Raw genomic sequence first — 16,401 nt, 5'->3', positions numbered from 1 at the left:
CTGCTAAAAACTGGCATAAACAAGTTTCTTATGGTAGTTGGAGAACAGATCTCCTTGATTAATCATACTAAAACCATCATTTGAAGAAGTAATCTGCAATTATCATTTGATAACATCGCTGGTTTGGTACTTCTCCTGGTAGAGCTGATTCCTCCGAATAGGAAAACAGCCAGCCCAAATCAAATGTTATTTCTTCCAAAAGATAAATTGACAAGTTGCACAAATTATTTCTTTTTTACCTGTTGCAAATGAAAATGCAACTAATGTAGACCCTGGAACGACATGCAGCACACAAGAGGCAAAAAACATGGCAACATCAGATATCTCAACTCTCAAGCCAGAGACACCACATTTCTACGAGGGAATCAGCATATCATTCCAGTCTAAAACACTCCATTTCATACGCTGATCAGGAAACTATGTGATGACTAAATAAAGAACATGCAAAAACTAGGATAGGTGAGGATTAATCAGTTCCATTCAAACGCTAGATCAGCATCCTGGGTGCACCACAAGTGCGTGGAGAGATTCCCCAACATTGTGGCCCAGGCCCGAATGATCAGTACCGCATACCAGTATTACGGTGACATCTGGGCCACACAGCCCATGGTTTCCTAGTCCAAAATGCACAGGTTGATAAATATCTAATCGCTGCGTCAAAAAGGGATCAGTTCAGCTGGGTTAATTAATCCACCCCAGCATCCTCTAGTCCTTGCCAAAGTCCGCCTTGTAGTCAGCGCTGGACTCCAGCTTCTTTGCGTCTGTGAGCTTCCTCACCGCCTGCAAACACCCATATAGCATAAATTGAGATGCAATCAACGAACACCGCCAATGTTCACATTCGACAAGAAAAGGGCTGGGGAAACACCACGCACCTGCATAAAGTCCTCATTGATAGCATAGTCACGCTCCACCCGAATCGCTGCCATGCCAGCCTCCGTGCAAACATTGCGCATGTCGGCAGCATTGAATCCCTGGAACGACCAAGGGTTCAGAATGAAAAAGTTGCGGTACGACATGGGCTTTTGGGAAGGTAAGACGAAGAACTCACCACTGCTAGCTTGGCGGCAGCTTCATAGTCAATCTCGCCGTGCTTGGCCATCCCTGCTGCGTGGATCTTGAGGATTTCCTGCCTTGATTGCTCATTGGGAAGAGGGATCTCGATCTTGCGGTCCAGACGTCCAGGGCGTAGGAGCGCAGGGTCCAGAACGTCCGGGCGATTGGTCGCCATGATCACCTTCACCTGGATGGAACGACGAAAGAGAACATGTTAAAAGATCATCCAGAAGCCCAGGCAACTGGGAAGTGCATGTCTTGGCATAAGTAGAAAGAAAGTTTATGCAAACAGCGAGTACAGGCTGCAGCTACTTTCCTGAGAAGCTCAGCATATTTTGAGCTAAGAAAATAACTAAATGAGTCATCTGGGAGCAGCCACAAGAAGGAAATGCATGTGTGCCATAACTAGAAAGAAAGTTCATGCAAGGAGTGAATACAAACAGCAATTATATTGCTAAGAAGTTATGCATATTTTTAGCACAGAAAATAACTAACCACAGACATAAAGGTTCAGATCACAAGCATGTAATAAAATAACTAAAGATACGTTGTTACATACATCGAACATAATTGTCATGCACACATATTGGTCTGAAAGCAATATTAGTAGTAATACTAATTTTGGGCACAAAGTCATAAAATCCAGCAACAGAAATATACCTTTCCAAGTTCATCAAACCCATCCAACTGGTTTAGCAGTTCCATGAGTGTCCTCTGGATCTCACGATCAGCACTTGAGCCCTCACTGAATCTTCTTCCTCCAATTGCGTCAATTTCATCCATAAAGATGATGCATGGCTGATTAAAGATGGAACATCAACAATATTTAGTAACTATGCTGGGACGTCCCTACTGGTAAACCAAATGCAGGGCATTCTATACATAGCACTGTTTTGCGTAATGTGGGTATCGCTGTTAATATTTGTTTTGGAGATAAGTTTCAACTGTAATCCGGTATCTATGAGTATAACTATACATCGTTTATTGTTGATAAAGAAAACAAGAGAAAATCAGGGCGGAAGTTAGCTTTTCATAATGCTCACACGTAGGTTACAGAAGCATAGAACGTTTTTGGATGAAAATGAGAAGAGGTTGAAAGAGGCGCTTACCTCATGATCGCGTGCATAGGCAAACATTTCCCTTATGATCCGAGCACTTTCACCAATGTACTTATGGATGATAGCACTTGAGACAACCTATTGCACCCAATACAGATTAGTAAGAACATATAGTTGTACATATAAAGGGAAAAACTGTTGAACAGACTAATATGTCGCACCTTCATAAAGTTTGCGTCTATGTTACTTGCAAGAGCCCTTGCCAAGAGCGTCTTCCCAGTGCCAGGTGGGCCGTAGAGGAGCACTCCCTGGAGCCAAGAAGTGGTTGTTAGCAGATATTAACTCTACTTTAATAGCTTCCGCACATTGAGTGTATGCGTTTATGAATATACCTTGGGTGGCTTAATCCCAACTCGGATGAACAATTCAGGGTTCATGAGCGGAAGCTCGATGGTCTCCCTGACTTCCCTGACCTGTTCATTTAGCCCTCCAATGGCAGTGAAGCTGACATTCCCTGGGTCCTCATGAATCATGTTGAACACAAGAGGGTCCACCTGGAAGAAAGTAGAATGGTAAATCTCATCAACAGATAACAAGCAGCATTTGATTCTGGATTGCAACTGTGGAGCACTAGTGCATAATTAACTGCACAGAAAAATATAGCAAATGTTTCCAAACACGGCGATACCTCACGTGGGAGCACACGCATGATCGTGAGCGTGGTCGGGTCAAGGCACACGCGCGTGGTCGCCGTCAATTTCGCCCTGTCCAGCTTACTGCGGCAGGTGGTGAGGTACCGAGGGCCGGAGCTAGCCTTGACAATGTCTGCAAGTGAAAGAGCAGTGACTTGTGGTGAGCATAGAGGAACACCGAACAGAAAGGATTCCGTAGGGGGTTTGAAGCTGGCATTCAAACTCACAGCGGTCATTGCCGAGCGGGCGCAGCACCTCTCCCACAATCTGGCCAGTGCTCTGAAACGCCTTGATGTGCTCCTCGGTTTCCTGAAACTCCTTCTTGGCCTTCTTCAGGTTCGCGCGCCCTGCAACCGCGAAGCGGGTCAGAAATTTCACCGTAGACGCAATGGAACCTGGTAATGGCATGGTGCATATATGTATCTATCTCCAGCAAGCAGATTGCACAGGTAAATGAGCAAGAGGAGCAGAGCTGGCATCGAAATTAAGGGGAGTATGCACGCACAACCAGTCCTACCGCAGCCTTCTTCAGGTTCGCGCAAATCAAAGGCTGCTACTTCATCACGCAGTAGCATGATACTATTGCATTGAACAAGATAAAGTAGAACTCTAACTCGAATCACCAATCCTCGCAGCACCAAAATCAAATCGCAGGAAACCCTAGGTCCAGCGCAAGGCCGCAGCTTTCCGTGAGCGAACCGCGACCCGATTCGGGTGAATCTACTACGAGCTAGACAAAGATTCGATTTTTTTATTGAGAAAATCATCAGGCGCTAACCACGCGCGCGGCCAGCGCCAAAAAAGGCGAGGGCTTTGTGGCCTAAAACCCCAAAGCGAAGCCGTCCCGGCGGAATCGACGAAACCGTCCCGCAATCGGAGCGCAAGGCACGGATTGCTCCGCGGGCCTCGAGCGGGGGCGCCGTACGGCGGCCGGGCTAGGTTTACGCAAAGAGGGGCCGGACATTGCGGCGGCGGCGGAGGGGGGAGGAGGGGGTTTTACCTGCGCTGAGGAGGGACTCGAGCTCGCGGCACTTGAGGAGGCTGTCGCGGTACTTGGCGACGGCGGCGCGGCGGGGGTCGTCGGCGATCGCGGCCATGGCGTGGGGCGGAAGCCGGAAGCAGAGCCCCTGTCCGGGGGTTGGTCGCGGCGGAAGTGGAGTGGACCTCCGCCGGCTCTGGTCTTAAAAGCTGCTTGCTTCCACGGCTGTGCTCGGGGTGGGCTTCTGCGGCCCGTATATAAGGACGGTTTCCGGCCCGTTTCGTACACAGATCGGGCTGGAACTTTCTCGACTCCTACACGAGTTCGCCTGCCTAACCTGCTAGCATGGAAAGACACTTTTGACCATGGTGCATTATGTGATTTATTAAAAACTAGCAGAAGTGCCCGTGCGTTGCATCGGGAAACAAATACTCAAACACTTCATCAAACCATTCTATGTTGCGTTTTTATGGGAAACTAACACTTTCTCCGATCCAAATTAATTGACTAAACTTTATTTAAATATGCATATACCTAGAGCTAAAACACATCTAGATACATCCGTATCTAGATAAAGTTGAGAATTTGAATCGGAGGGAATATTTTATTTTGCCTCATTCATATTAACAATGAAAATAAATTGCCACGGCTCCTCTCTCTCCTTGCTCGCCCTCCTCCTACTCTGCATGCGAGCAATCCCAAGACGTGGTCGAGGATCTGTTGGATGGGTGGCGAATCGGCGAGGCATGACCCTCCCGGCTGGGACCTCGAAGGCGCGGGTGCGCGCTAAAACAGGACATGTGAGGGACGGGGAGCGCAATAGGGGGCGGCCTGGCGGGACTGAAAGTGTTGTCGGACCTTGGATTCCGCGAGCCCGAGGGGACTGAAAGTGTTGTCGGACCTTGGATTCCGTGATACCGATGGTTTCTCCTCGGTGGCCTCCTCAAGATGCGCGTTGGCCTCGTCACCCGCCGCCGCCTAGTCTACCGTCGGGTTTGACCTTCTCCAGGAGGAGGCTCACCGGCACGAGGGCATCATCACGTTTTTTCCATGCTGTATTGTGCGCTGCCTAGCCCCATTCGTGTGTTGCCGCATCGCGCATCACAGTCTCCGATCTAGTTTATTTTCTCGCGGGCGACGCGCCAAAACGGTATAAACAAAACTGGTACCATGGTATGCGTGCTTCGCTACGGTCATACGGACACCTCCGGCTAGACAACCATGCGAGTTTTTTTTCTTAAAAAATTATTTTGTACAAAAAATTAGAAATAAAACAAAGAGAAATAAGTTTGTTAGTGCGCGTGTGAGATAGCACCAGCCCAGCAATTACAATCCCGCTCCTCCCAAATTAAACATTGAAATCTAGCGATAGGAGCGAGCGTAGCTGGGTGAGGCCCCGCCCAGGCCAGTGAACCTTTCCGGCCCAGCTTAGGCCATAGCCAGGACCCTGGCAACCCAAGACGGCCCCTCCCGAAACCCTACCCAAAGCCTCGCTCGTCTCTCCTCGTAGCGCCGCCAGGAGCCGCTCGCTCCCCCTCCGCTCGGTCCTCCTCTCTCTGATCGGTGGAGACCCGCGGCTGGCCAGCAATCAGAGCAGCGCCTCCCTGCCAGTCGTCTCTCGCGGGCGAGGCCTTCTTCTCGCTGGACGGGTCGGTCGGCAACTTGATTTTGCTCTGATTCTTCTCAGATTTTGGTTTGATTTTTTCCTTCTTTTCTTTCTTTTTTTTCCTTCCCTTTCCATCTTAGCATGGATGATTTGTTACGTGCTCCCATCTGTCGTTGCCATGATCGCCACCGACTGTGGTACCAATCAATCGTACTTTTTCTTGTTGATTCCCAGCTTACTGATATTCCAGGCTACTTTGAATGTATATGAATCGGTGGAACTCTCTGTAAGAAAACGATGTGGGACTATTCAGCCCAGAACATCCGATCGATGGTTGGCGAGGAGAGGTCATCCACTCATCCTACCGAGAGAGGAAGAGCACGCGGCCTAACACGGACGAGCAGGCCCAGTTTCAGCTCGCGGGCGACGGGCCGCAGCTTCTCCACAGGAGGAAACGTTATAAACTGAACCGGTGACATCTGGCTGTATTATGCGATTTTGTGGGAGGGCAAAACCATCCAAAAAAAAGCGTTGACGAAACTTTTGGCAGAAACCTTAGCTCCTTCATTATTAGGTATAGACTTGTAAAAGACAAGCAACAATATTGTGGCATATTTGGTCGTGGTTAAATGACCAGCGGCTAAGAACTAAGTTAATGACCAGTCATGTCCTACATCGTATCCCAGAAACCGCTCTCGGGAGCAACCGCTCTAGGAGGCGTTGTTTGTGCGCTCGCCGGTGTTCCGTCGCTCCCCTTCCCCTCCGATCGTCGTCTTGGCGTCACGAGGGGGAGGGGAGGTCTCGTTCTCGTCCGTGTGTGTGCTTTGGTCTTAGTTTTTTTTAGGTTTTGGAGGTTCCTCTCTCAGCGTCATGGTGGGGTAGATGTTGATGGTGTTCTTAGGAATAATGGTCTCTCACTCCATGCCCCTGCTCGCCGGAGGTGTTGCTGACACCGATAAGGCTTGTGGAGTCCAAGCTGTTGGAGTGGCTTCGATCTGACGCTGCGTCGTGGCGTGGCGGCAGGGAGATGGGCTGTTCTTGGAGTGGAGAGGTCTTGACTGTTGTGTGTTTGCGGAAGATGGTGGGGGGTCCGGCCGCTTAAAGAGCGGGGTGGCGCTAGCCTCGGATCGGGCGTTGAATAGGCTCGGAGGGTTCCTCCGGCCCATGTTCTTTATCGGGCTAGATCCTGTCTTACGGGGATGGTGACTATCACGGCTCGTTTATGCCTTATGGCTAGAAGTTTCTTCAACGTCAAAGTAGGGACCAACTGCTGGTGCTCTTCTTCTCCAGCGACACGAAGGACGTGCGTGCTTCGTAGTTGCGGTAATGGTAGTTTGCAGCAGTACAACCGTGTGTATCCTTCTTGTGTTATGTTGCTTGTATACGTACCAACTTTGTATTGCGGGCATACAATGTCAAAAAAGTCCTACATCGTCTAATTGCATCATGACTTGTGCATATCACTACTGGGAAAAGGTTTATAGCCACAACTGCCGCATGGCGCGAAAATGGAAGTCCGCCAGTGGTAACCCGAACCTCCGACAGGCAAAAAAAAGATCGCCAGCGGTAGCTCGTGAACTGGTCTCCGCGACGCGTACTAGTGGCACGCAAAATAAAAAAAATCCGGTGTTGGTTCTTCCTTTCGGACCCGACCTTGGGGGTTGGAAAAAACGGTGACAGTTGACTATTTACGGGCATCACGGATCTACGACAAAGCAATGGCAATGTTTCACAAATTTCCAGTCGCCGTTTTTTCTTGAAAATCAGTGACATACTTGTTTTTCTTTATTTTCACTGGTTATATATAGAATGTTGACGAGCCCATATAATTAAATTATTGTCGTTTAATTCTGACGGTTGTCGTGACGTTCGTATTATCGGCAACTTCTAATCCAAGATATATCGTTGACTATCAAAGTAAGAACACACATCGCTGGATTTTGTTAGATTAGTACTAGGCAGTGTAGCTTCCCCAACGACTCCTTCTGCACTCTACATGCCCCTACGGCACCTACCCTGGACGTATGCGACACTTCATCGTGATTTCATAACGAGTTCATGGGCAGTGATCGAGGGCTCTGGCCTTATTAGGGATGTAAATGGTACGGATAATTTCCGCTCCGAATCCGCATCCGTATCCGTTTTTGAGGATATGGTATGCATTTTTAGAAATCCGCCGGATATGGATACGGATGCGGATAGTGATCAAGCGGATATCCGACGGATACGGTAAAGGATATGGTATTGATACTATCCGACGGATACGGATTATCCGCTATTTTTTGCGGATTATCCGAGGTCCACAAAGAGGATAATCCGAAAAACTATCCCAACCCTAAATATTTAGATAATATATTTAGTTCATCGGCCAAACTATGTATTCTATTAGCACGCAATTTGCTTTATTGTACGAACAAGTGTGTACATTTAGATATAGTCTATAATTACAAACATATTTTACATAAAAAAACATACTTCTATTTTTTTATATGTATATTTTCTTAATAATCCGCATCCGATCCGAGTCCGGTCCGAATCCGCTCCATATCCGTAATCCGATATAATCCGCATCCGAATCCGCATCCGGCCATTATCCGCTCCGATCCGAATCCGTTACAAAAATATGGTAAAGGATATGGTAAGAGCAATATCCGATCCGATCCGATCCGTTTACATCCCTAGGCCTTATGAGGTGTATTTAAATTTGAACTAGTGCTTATTTGGGACTATGTATATATGTTTGTTGCTAATATTTGTCATTTAGACATTTCCATAATTAGGTTATGGGTTGAACTTTATAGTGGTTAATTAATATACTCCCGCCGATCCATATTATTTGATGCTAAAATTGATGTATCTACAACTACAACTAAAATTTATCTAGATTGATCTATATTAGCATCAAATCAAATAAAATGAATTGGAGGGAGTACTATTGAGCGAAGGACAAGGAAAAGAACAGAACTGCGACCGAAAACTTTGTGAAAATACTTCTACGAGAATGTTTTATTGAAAACGTTTGAAAACCACAATAGTTTGTCTCCTTGTAATAGCTTAGACTCATTTCGTGTTTGAATTCTCTGAGTTGTATCTGAATCGAACCAGCAATACTGCTTCCGATTGAGAGAGACATCGGGTAGCTTACTACAGACTACAACTTGGACACGATGCTAGAGGAGGTTTCTGTTTTATTTCTTGCCATATATATATAGGAGTATAGTCCAACACGGTATAGCCATCATGATATGTGATTTGCAATCCTTAAAGACTACGGGTTGGGGTCCTCCTGCAATAGAGTACAAATAGAAGCAGAAATAGATGAATCTGTCAGTTATGTTTTCGTTCGATTTTCCTTCTCCTTAGTTCAAGATCTTTGCCTAATTCTTTGTTGTGAGAATTACCAACACAGGCTGCTACTCGCGTGCCTGCATCCAAATCTCCTCCTCTCTCGATTGCCAATGGAAGAAAACGCCCACGAGATCATGGGCCTCGCCACAGCCTGCGACAGCCGGGAGCGCTCCGTGCCCGCACGAGACGGCGGTGGCTGGTCAGGGCTCCCCATGGACGTCCTCTACCAAGTCATCTGCCGCCTCCCGCCCCCGCTTAATGGCCGCTTCAACCTCAGCCTCGCCGCCGTCTGCCGCCACTGGCACGCCGCTGTGCGACTATGGCTACCCGACGCTCTGCCTAAGCTATGCCTGGCGCTCCCACACGGGAGCTTCCTCACCTTCCAGCCCAAATACCCTGACCTGAAGTTGAGGAACCATATTAACAATCCCAACTGTCGCTCCTACCACGGCGCGACCGACAGCCACCTTCTCCTTGAGACTAACAGTTGGGGCGTGTACTGCATGGTGAACCCTTTCACCGGGACAGAGAGGCTGCTCCCCGCCCCGTCCATCCACGACGGGCTCATCGACGAGGAAGGCTACTTGCGCGAGGAGATGCCCGTGCGAAAACTGGTGGTCTGCCCAGACAGCGGGCTCGTCGCTGCCATCCTCGGCCATGAGTATTCCGCCAAGATCGCGCTATTTGCGCCGGAGTCGGCGGCATGGTCATGGACGGTCAGCTCGTGTGACCCATGGCGCTCGTACGCTGACATGATCTTCTTTAATGGGAAGTTCTACGCGCTTACCCACGACGAGGACCTCCTCGCGCTGGAGGTGGGCTATGACGAGGGCGGTCAGCCCAGGATCTCCAGCGTTGAGCGCGTCATTGAAGGCGGTGACGGTGTCTTAAAGGGATACACCTGGACGCGCTACCTTGTTGTGAGACCATGCGGGGGCGGTCTGCTCATGGTGTGCAGGATACTGCTGGAATACGTCGCGACTACATCCGAGTTTTTGGTGTTCCAGGCGGACCTCCAGTCGCCACGATGGGTCAAGGTAGACACCCTAGGCGGCGATGAGGCGCTCTTCGTCGGCCGACTGTCCTCTAGGGCCGTGCGCGCAGGTAGGCACGGACTGCGCGGCGACCAGATCTTCTTCCTGGACGATTCAGCTGCAATCCAACGCCCCAGAGTACGTTCAGGTCCAACCGAAGATGCATTCGCCAATGTGTATGACATGAAGGACGGGAGAGTTAGCACGGTTCTGCGGATGCAACCGTACAGGGATGGCGTAGCGCTTGCGGCATGGCTCTTCCGGGAGGACGCTGATGTCGAGGAGTGATGGCATATGATTGCCATGGGGTCAACCATTTGATGTCTTTGAATTAAGTATACATGATTTCTCTAGTTAATTAGTGCATCGATGTCATTCGTAAAAAAAAATATAGTGCATCAATGTCGGGTGAGGAGCTTTGCCTTAGTGTCTCTGGTGAAATTAAGTTGTCTTATCTATGTGTCCAGGTTACACTATTTAGCATAAGCCCAAAATCTATATCGTACCGTTGGCATATTGATCAAGCTCTCGTAGCATGTTTGATTTTGATCCGTCTAGGCAAAACGAATGTATATATAATTTATTTCAGCTCACGAACAACCAGAGAGAGATATAATGGTAATTAAATGCTTAGTTAACCTGGAAAACATAGCCAGTTTGCAAAATTAAATTGAACACATATTGTTCATGAAAGGAAATTTCCACACATAAGAAACAAGCAAGCGACCTATCTTGATCAACAAAGCTGGTTGGTTCACTCGTTCAAAAAAAAAAAAAAAAAAATTACATTACGCTCAGCCCTAATTCTTGCCTGCTTTTGATAAGCCTCCATTATTATTGTTGCACTTATTAACCATGTCGCTGAGAAAATACCAGCAAATTGCAGACCTCCCATCTGCAGGAAGACAAGGTGCAGACCTTCGAGTCGCCATGTCAAAGACCATGCCCTCATCTCCATCGCTCCCGCCGATCCAGTAGACCAGTAGACGCAGTTACCATTGAGCCCTAGAACACCTTCGGCATACATAGAGACCGTGTTATTCCTCCCGACAAACACCGAGTAGCCTCCCAAGTCGGTCACGACGTCCCAACATGGTTGGTGCCGCGGACAATACCTCAGAATGAATACTTCATTCTCCTCTACACGGCGGCAACCGCCTCCTGGCAGCTGCAAAGTAACCGGGAAGCTCGCATTCCTCCAGATCTGGTAGAGGTTGCCCCCACAGAAGACCATGCTCTTGGCACTAGTGAAAATGTGGGTTTTTACGGTACAATTTACTAGTCCTGCAAAGTAGTAGTATTTTAGGCCATTCACAAGGCAAGGATATCGTGACACGGATTTTGTTTGATCGTGCTGATCACAATTTGATACTCAGATGTTGACTTACCAATTCTGGTGAGCCCGAGGCCATTTTCTTGTGCGTGTGGTTTTAACCGATAGACACCTAGCGCCCGTCGAAAAAATATGTGAGCCTAGATAATTCAGATTAGTAATTGCAAGTCGATCTTTTAAGAGCAACTCCAACACCGTCGTCAAAACCTGGCGCGCTACATTTGCAGCGCGGGCACGAGGTTCATCGGATGCGCTAAAACCCAGCGCGCGCAAGACAGGGAAAAAACCCTCCACCAGGCGCGCTAAAATGCAGCGCCAAAAAACACATTTTCACGCATACACATATGAAAATAAGATGTAAAAAATAAACATAGTACATTTTTCACTATGTGGAAATATTATTGCCATTCGATTACATTTTAGACATGTGAACAAATATATAAGGTTTATCAAGTTTTCCGTCAACACTTGGGCACACCATTTAAACTCCCCTTCATGAGAAACAAACAAGCTAGTATATAAGTTTGTTTTCTCTCTATGAACCGTATTTAAAGAGCTGATCCAGATTCTGCGGCCACATACATACACAAATTATTTGTAAAGATACAAAAATCTATTATAAGGAATGTTATGAAAAGGAAAGCTTCTTTTATTGGATGATCCAAGTTTTTTGCATCTACCAAATCTGTCCTTGGCTGAAAAAATACTACTCTTCAAATCAACTAGTATTGATCAAACTCAGACGTCGGACTTTGTTAATTGGACGGTCAATATTTTCCAGTCCCTACCGTAAAAATCCTCGTGAAAATAGAGACTTTGTCGTATGGTGGGGCAAAGCTGGTGGCGGGATCGAACGCAAGGTTGTCCTCGGCCAACAAGGGCTCGACGATGGCCGGTGCATTTAGGTGTTGCTTGATCTGTGCAGCAGGATAAGCAGGAGACGACGGTACACGACGTGTAGGTTGTCCCAAGAAGAGCGGCTTAGTTGGATTTAGCTCCTCGGTTCCAGCAATGGGTTTCCGGCGGCGGCGCTCCGGTAGGCGGAGCACGTGGACGTCTCCGTAGCGAGTGACGCAGTAGACCGTACCGTCTTCGTGGTAGAGGAGGTCGGCGAGCTGGTCTCCCGGGGCAAGGCGGACGGGTTCGAGGACAGCCCACCTTCTGGCCCCGGCGGTGACGTAGGCGAGCCTGCCCATGCAGATGGCGGCCGCGGCGAAGTCGTCCGCGGCGGGGCAGGGCGCGAAGACGATCTTGTTGGAGACGTGCCCGCTCCCGTAGAGCAGCGGCGGCAGGAGGATCTCGGCGGCGGTGACGGGGTTGAAGAGGGTGAACAGGCCCTGGTATCGGCCGGCGAAGGCGAGGGCGAGCCACCCGTTGCTGGCGCCCACAACGCAGCGTCTCCCGTTGCTCATGGGGTTGAGCTGGAAGGAGCGGCGCGCGGGGAGCGAGGCGGCGGAGGGGCAGCACCTGGACTACAGGCCGACGGAGAGGCCGCACAACTCGGCGTGGTCCAGGACGACGGAGGAGCAGCAGCCGTCCAGGCCGAAGACGAGGAGCGACGGGGACGGCGGCGCGAGCGCGCGTCGCCACGCCGTGCAGGCCCCCTGCGCGCTGGCGTAGCACTGGAGGTGGTGCAGGCTGTCGCCGATGCGGCAGAGGAGGTCCGGCGGCAGATCGGCCCAGCGCCGGAACGGCGGCATGGCGGCGGGCGGCTGGGATTCTGCGAAGAAACGGCGGCTACGCCATCGCCATCTCCCAGATCTTGTGCACAGTCGGCGTCATGTAACGACAATGCCGGTCTTTAGGGAACAAGAACGTGGTCAGGCTCCGACCTGATATGATGCCCATGCATCCGACAAATGGAAAGTAAATTACGACCGATATTATCACGATCGACAAATGCATGATTCCAGCTAGTAATGAGCGGTGCTATCATAGTATCTTTTTTAGGATTTTCATGATTTTCTGAAACGATTTTGCTATGTCTCAATCAACTAAGAATTTCTTAAGTCTAAGTTACTTATAAAAAGGTGCTTGAATTGTACTTTTCTATTAAAAAGGTGCAATTGCACTTTTCTGCTAGAAATGTGCAACTGAAACGAGTTGCACTTTTCTGAGATTTAAGAAAATCTCAGTCAACTTATAAACACACCCTTTCTGAAAAGAGTAGTAGTGAATTCTCGTATTACCTTGTATAGAATTCCTTTTATGTTGGAATATTGGTACTCCATCCGATTTATATTAGTTGTCTCTAATATACTTTTTTTGAGAATTCTCGCATTACCTTTCTCGTTTTTTTGGCCTCTTTCTTGACGGAAATAATATCGTCTAAAATAAGTGATTTTCGACCCTTTATTCGACGATGAGATCTCCTTCCTCGCGTCCATGGGGTGTTAGAAGATTATAATTTTCTAAGTATGGGCCTTCGGATCTTTCTTCGCCATATCGATGTTGGATCTTTTCTCATGGTTACCGCAATGGGGAGATCATCATGATATTTAATTTTTCCAGCTGTTACGTTCTCGACAATGGTAACTCGTACTGTCGGCTCCTGACGACATTGATCAATATGTTCGGTTGTTTTTCCATGTTGTCATACTGGTGTTGGTACTCTTGCCGATGTTGATTAACTAGTTTAATGGTTACACGTGTGCACGTAGTCTTGGTATTGCGGCTCAAAAAATTATAGGAGAACCTTCGTTTGTATTTACAGGTGTATGGTTTGATATATATATATATATCTTTGGTTGCTTTAAGAAAACTACAAGATTGCGTCATGGAAAAAGCAAGAGTGTAAAAACTTAAAAGTTTATTTTGTAATCGTTGGAGACTACCATATACTATTTGTTACTATGAATGTTTCCATCATTGGAGTATGTGATATCGATTTAAAAAAAATATTAGGCAAATTTAAGACATATTTATAGATGGAGGGAGTATTATAAACTATAACAAATCGTTACTACCTCCGTTCATGAATATATGGTCACGTCGTTTTTCATGTCAAACTTTAATTGGTGGTTTAGTCAATTAAATATAAGTTATATGTTACCCGGAAAAAATACAGTCATTAAAATATACATCCGATAATGTAGTTTACAACTTGTATTTAATTGATCCAACTATTAGTCAAAATTTGCCTCAAAAAACAAAGTGACATTTTATTCATGAATCGGAGGAAGTATTAATTGTGAAGCACTTTAGGATGCATATGTTTGTCTTGACCACTGTCCAGGTAGTGTCACGCGTTTGATGGACACGGCTAAGCTAGTGGGCGAGTGAGTGATTGGCGATTGATGGCTGAGTGTCGTCGTCATCCCGGCGACCGACCGGCAAGCCGGCGAGGTCCAAATTGGCTGGAAAGATTCCTTCGTGCTTGAGGTGTTGTTCATACTTGAGGTGTCTGCACTTGTATTGTCGTGTAGATTGTAGAGTAGGTGTCCACCAACGCAGCGATTCTACATAGGTGTGGGCGTCCCTGGCTTATCCTATGGATTGTAATGTTCGGAGATTCGTGCGGGTATATTTACATCCAAAACCTTAACATTGTACACTTCTTGCTCCCTATAGGAAACGAAGTGTACCTTGCACACCTTCTCTCCCCACCTCTGCCTTCTCTCACCAGCTCTCCCCACGAACTCTCCGCACGGTCCAATCACCGGATCCTTGCTCCTCGCCGGGGTTAGAAGGTGATCCGCGGTGGCCGGCCACGAAGAAGAAGCAGGCGGGTAGCCACCACACATGGAACCCATGCTCCTCGCCGAGGGACGACCGGGCAGATAGCACTAGGTTGGACGGAAGCTTCGGGCTGTTGGAGGAAAGAGAAGGGGATCATGTCGCCTCCATCGCCTCACCATCGACATCCCTCTCTCTTTTCTTCTTTGTGATATCTCCAGATCCGTTTCCTTTTTGTGCTCGATCCAGATCTGTTTTCTGGTGGGCCTCATGATTTTTGCTTGATTGATGCATGTATGCTGGTGGAAGAGAAGTGGGATTCAATGTTTTTTTTGTCCAGATGTTGTTCTCTGTTATGCTCAAAAGTCTAAACATGAGTGATTTGTTGCATAATTGGTGCCTAAATCTTCAATAATATCTCCTTTGTTTTCCTTCTTTCCCAAATCTGGTATGATTTTATCTCTTTCCTGAATAGAATCTAGTCTAGCCTAACCAGAAACGAAAAAACTACCCTAATTTGATTCGCTTCCATGTTTTTCGAAACATAAATTTTTCCTTCCTAATCAGTATCAAATTTTCGAACATAACCATTGATCTAGGTGTTCATCCTTAATATTCCATCATAATTCAATTAATTATTACATCTGTGGATGCGGTGCAGAACTAGATAGAGAAGAAACACAGGAGTTTTGTACATAAAGAAGGACTGACAGATGCAGAATGGACATAAAGTAGGGTGTTTCCTGTAATGTGCCAAAACTGCTAGCACGTATCTCAATGCTGATTTGGATGTCTGGGATAAGCCCATGACGCCCACGTGTATGTAGAGGGAGATTTTCGAGGTGTCCACCGCCTACATGCAACAACAAGACCGACCCACATATTTTGATGATTCTTGAATTGTTTGAGATTTTCATTATTTTATGTTTCCCGGGAAGCTAGGCTCCCGTTTGAAGCTCGTGGCGGGACCATAATAGAAGTTGGGTAGTTTTATAGAACTGATGTAGTAGTAAATTTGTCTAATTTTGAACTAAACTCACGACACTTAGTATGCTAAACATTGTGGAAGAGCAACCTTACCATCGGTTAGGTCGCCAATGTGGCTATGCATTGGTGCGTACTCCCTCCGTCCTCTAGTAAGTGGACATCTAGTTAACTTTGTCTACGAAAGAGTGTACTCCTATCCCTCTCTCACATTGCATGGAAATCAAACCCAATAATATTGATCACATGTTTTACTTGTTTTGTACATGCACTTAGCTCATTGGAGGTTAAAAAATTAAAGAGAAGAGATGCATGGTAGACGGAGGGAGTGGATAGATAGAGCTGGGATGGAACCCTTGACGGCTTTTCTTGAGGGTTATTGAAAAGACAGAGCATACACACACAATACTATTAATTCCGGAGCCGATTTAAAGAATAGAACCGACTGGGCGATGATTATAATGCGAAAGTCGGTTTTGAAATTAAACCCATGGGGACTTAATGAAGTCGGTTTATGTATTAAACCGGCTCTATAACATAAAAAAAAACTTCTTGATTTGGTTGTAGACTCATTTTATTTTGAGATGCGTCATAGTGGTATATAACATAATATGTTGCTATAAGTCTCTTTTTTTT

At 47.1% G+C, this 16,401-nt stretch overlaps 1 protein-coding gene and 1 pseudogene across 1 annotated transcript; both read right to left on the bottom strand.

Annotated features, from left to right (window-relative positions):
- Positions 1–506: 506 nt before the first annotated feature.
- On the bottom strand, positions 507–3,903 carry LOC124684282 (26S proteasome regulatory subunit 10B homolog A-like). Its single transcript, XM_047218627.1, has 10 exons — positions 3,807–3,903; positions 3,034–3,153; positions 2,803–2,939; positions 2,507–2,668; positions 2,336–2,422; positions 2,166–2,252; positions 1,717–1,854; positions 1,052–1,243; positions 876–974; positions 507–780 (listed from the first exon to the last, which is right to left on the bottom strand). The coding sequence occupies exons 1-10, from the start codon at positions 3,901–3,903 to the stop codon at positions 706–708; spliced, it is 1,194 nt and encodes a 397-aa protein (XP_047074583.1). The 3' UTR covers positions 507–705.
- A 6,500-nt stretch (positions 3,904–10,403) lies between these two features.
- On the bottom strand, positions 10,404–12,806 carry LOC124662293 (annotated as a pseudogene).
- Between the last annotated feature and the right edge of the window lie 3,595 nt (positions 12,807–16,401).

Source organism: Lolium rigidum, chromosome 1, assembly GCF_022539505.1.
Source record: "Lolium rigidum isolate FL_2022 chromosome 1, APGP_CSIRO_Lrig_0.1, whole genome shotgun sequence".
Taxonomy (NCBI): domain Eukaryota; kingdom Viridiplantae; phylum Streptophyta; class Magnoliopsida; order Poales; family Poaceae; genus Lolium; species Lolium rigidum.
This window is presented reverse-complemented; position numbering and strand designations above follow the sequence as displayed.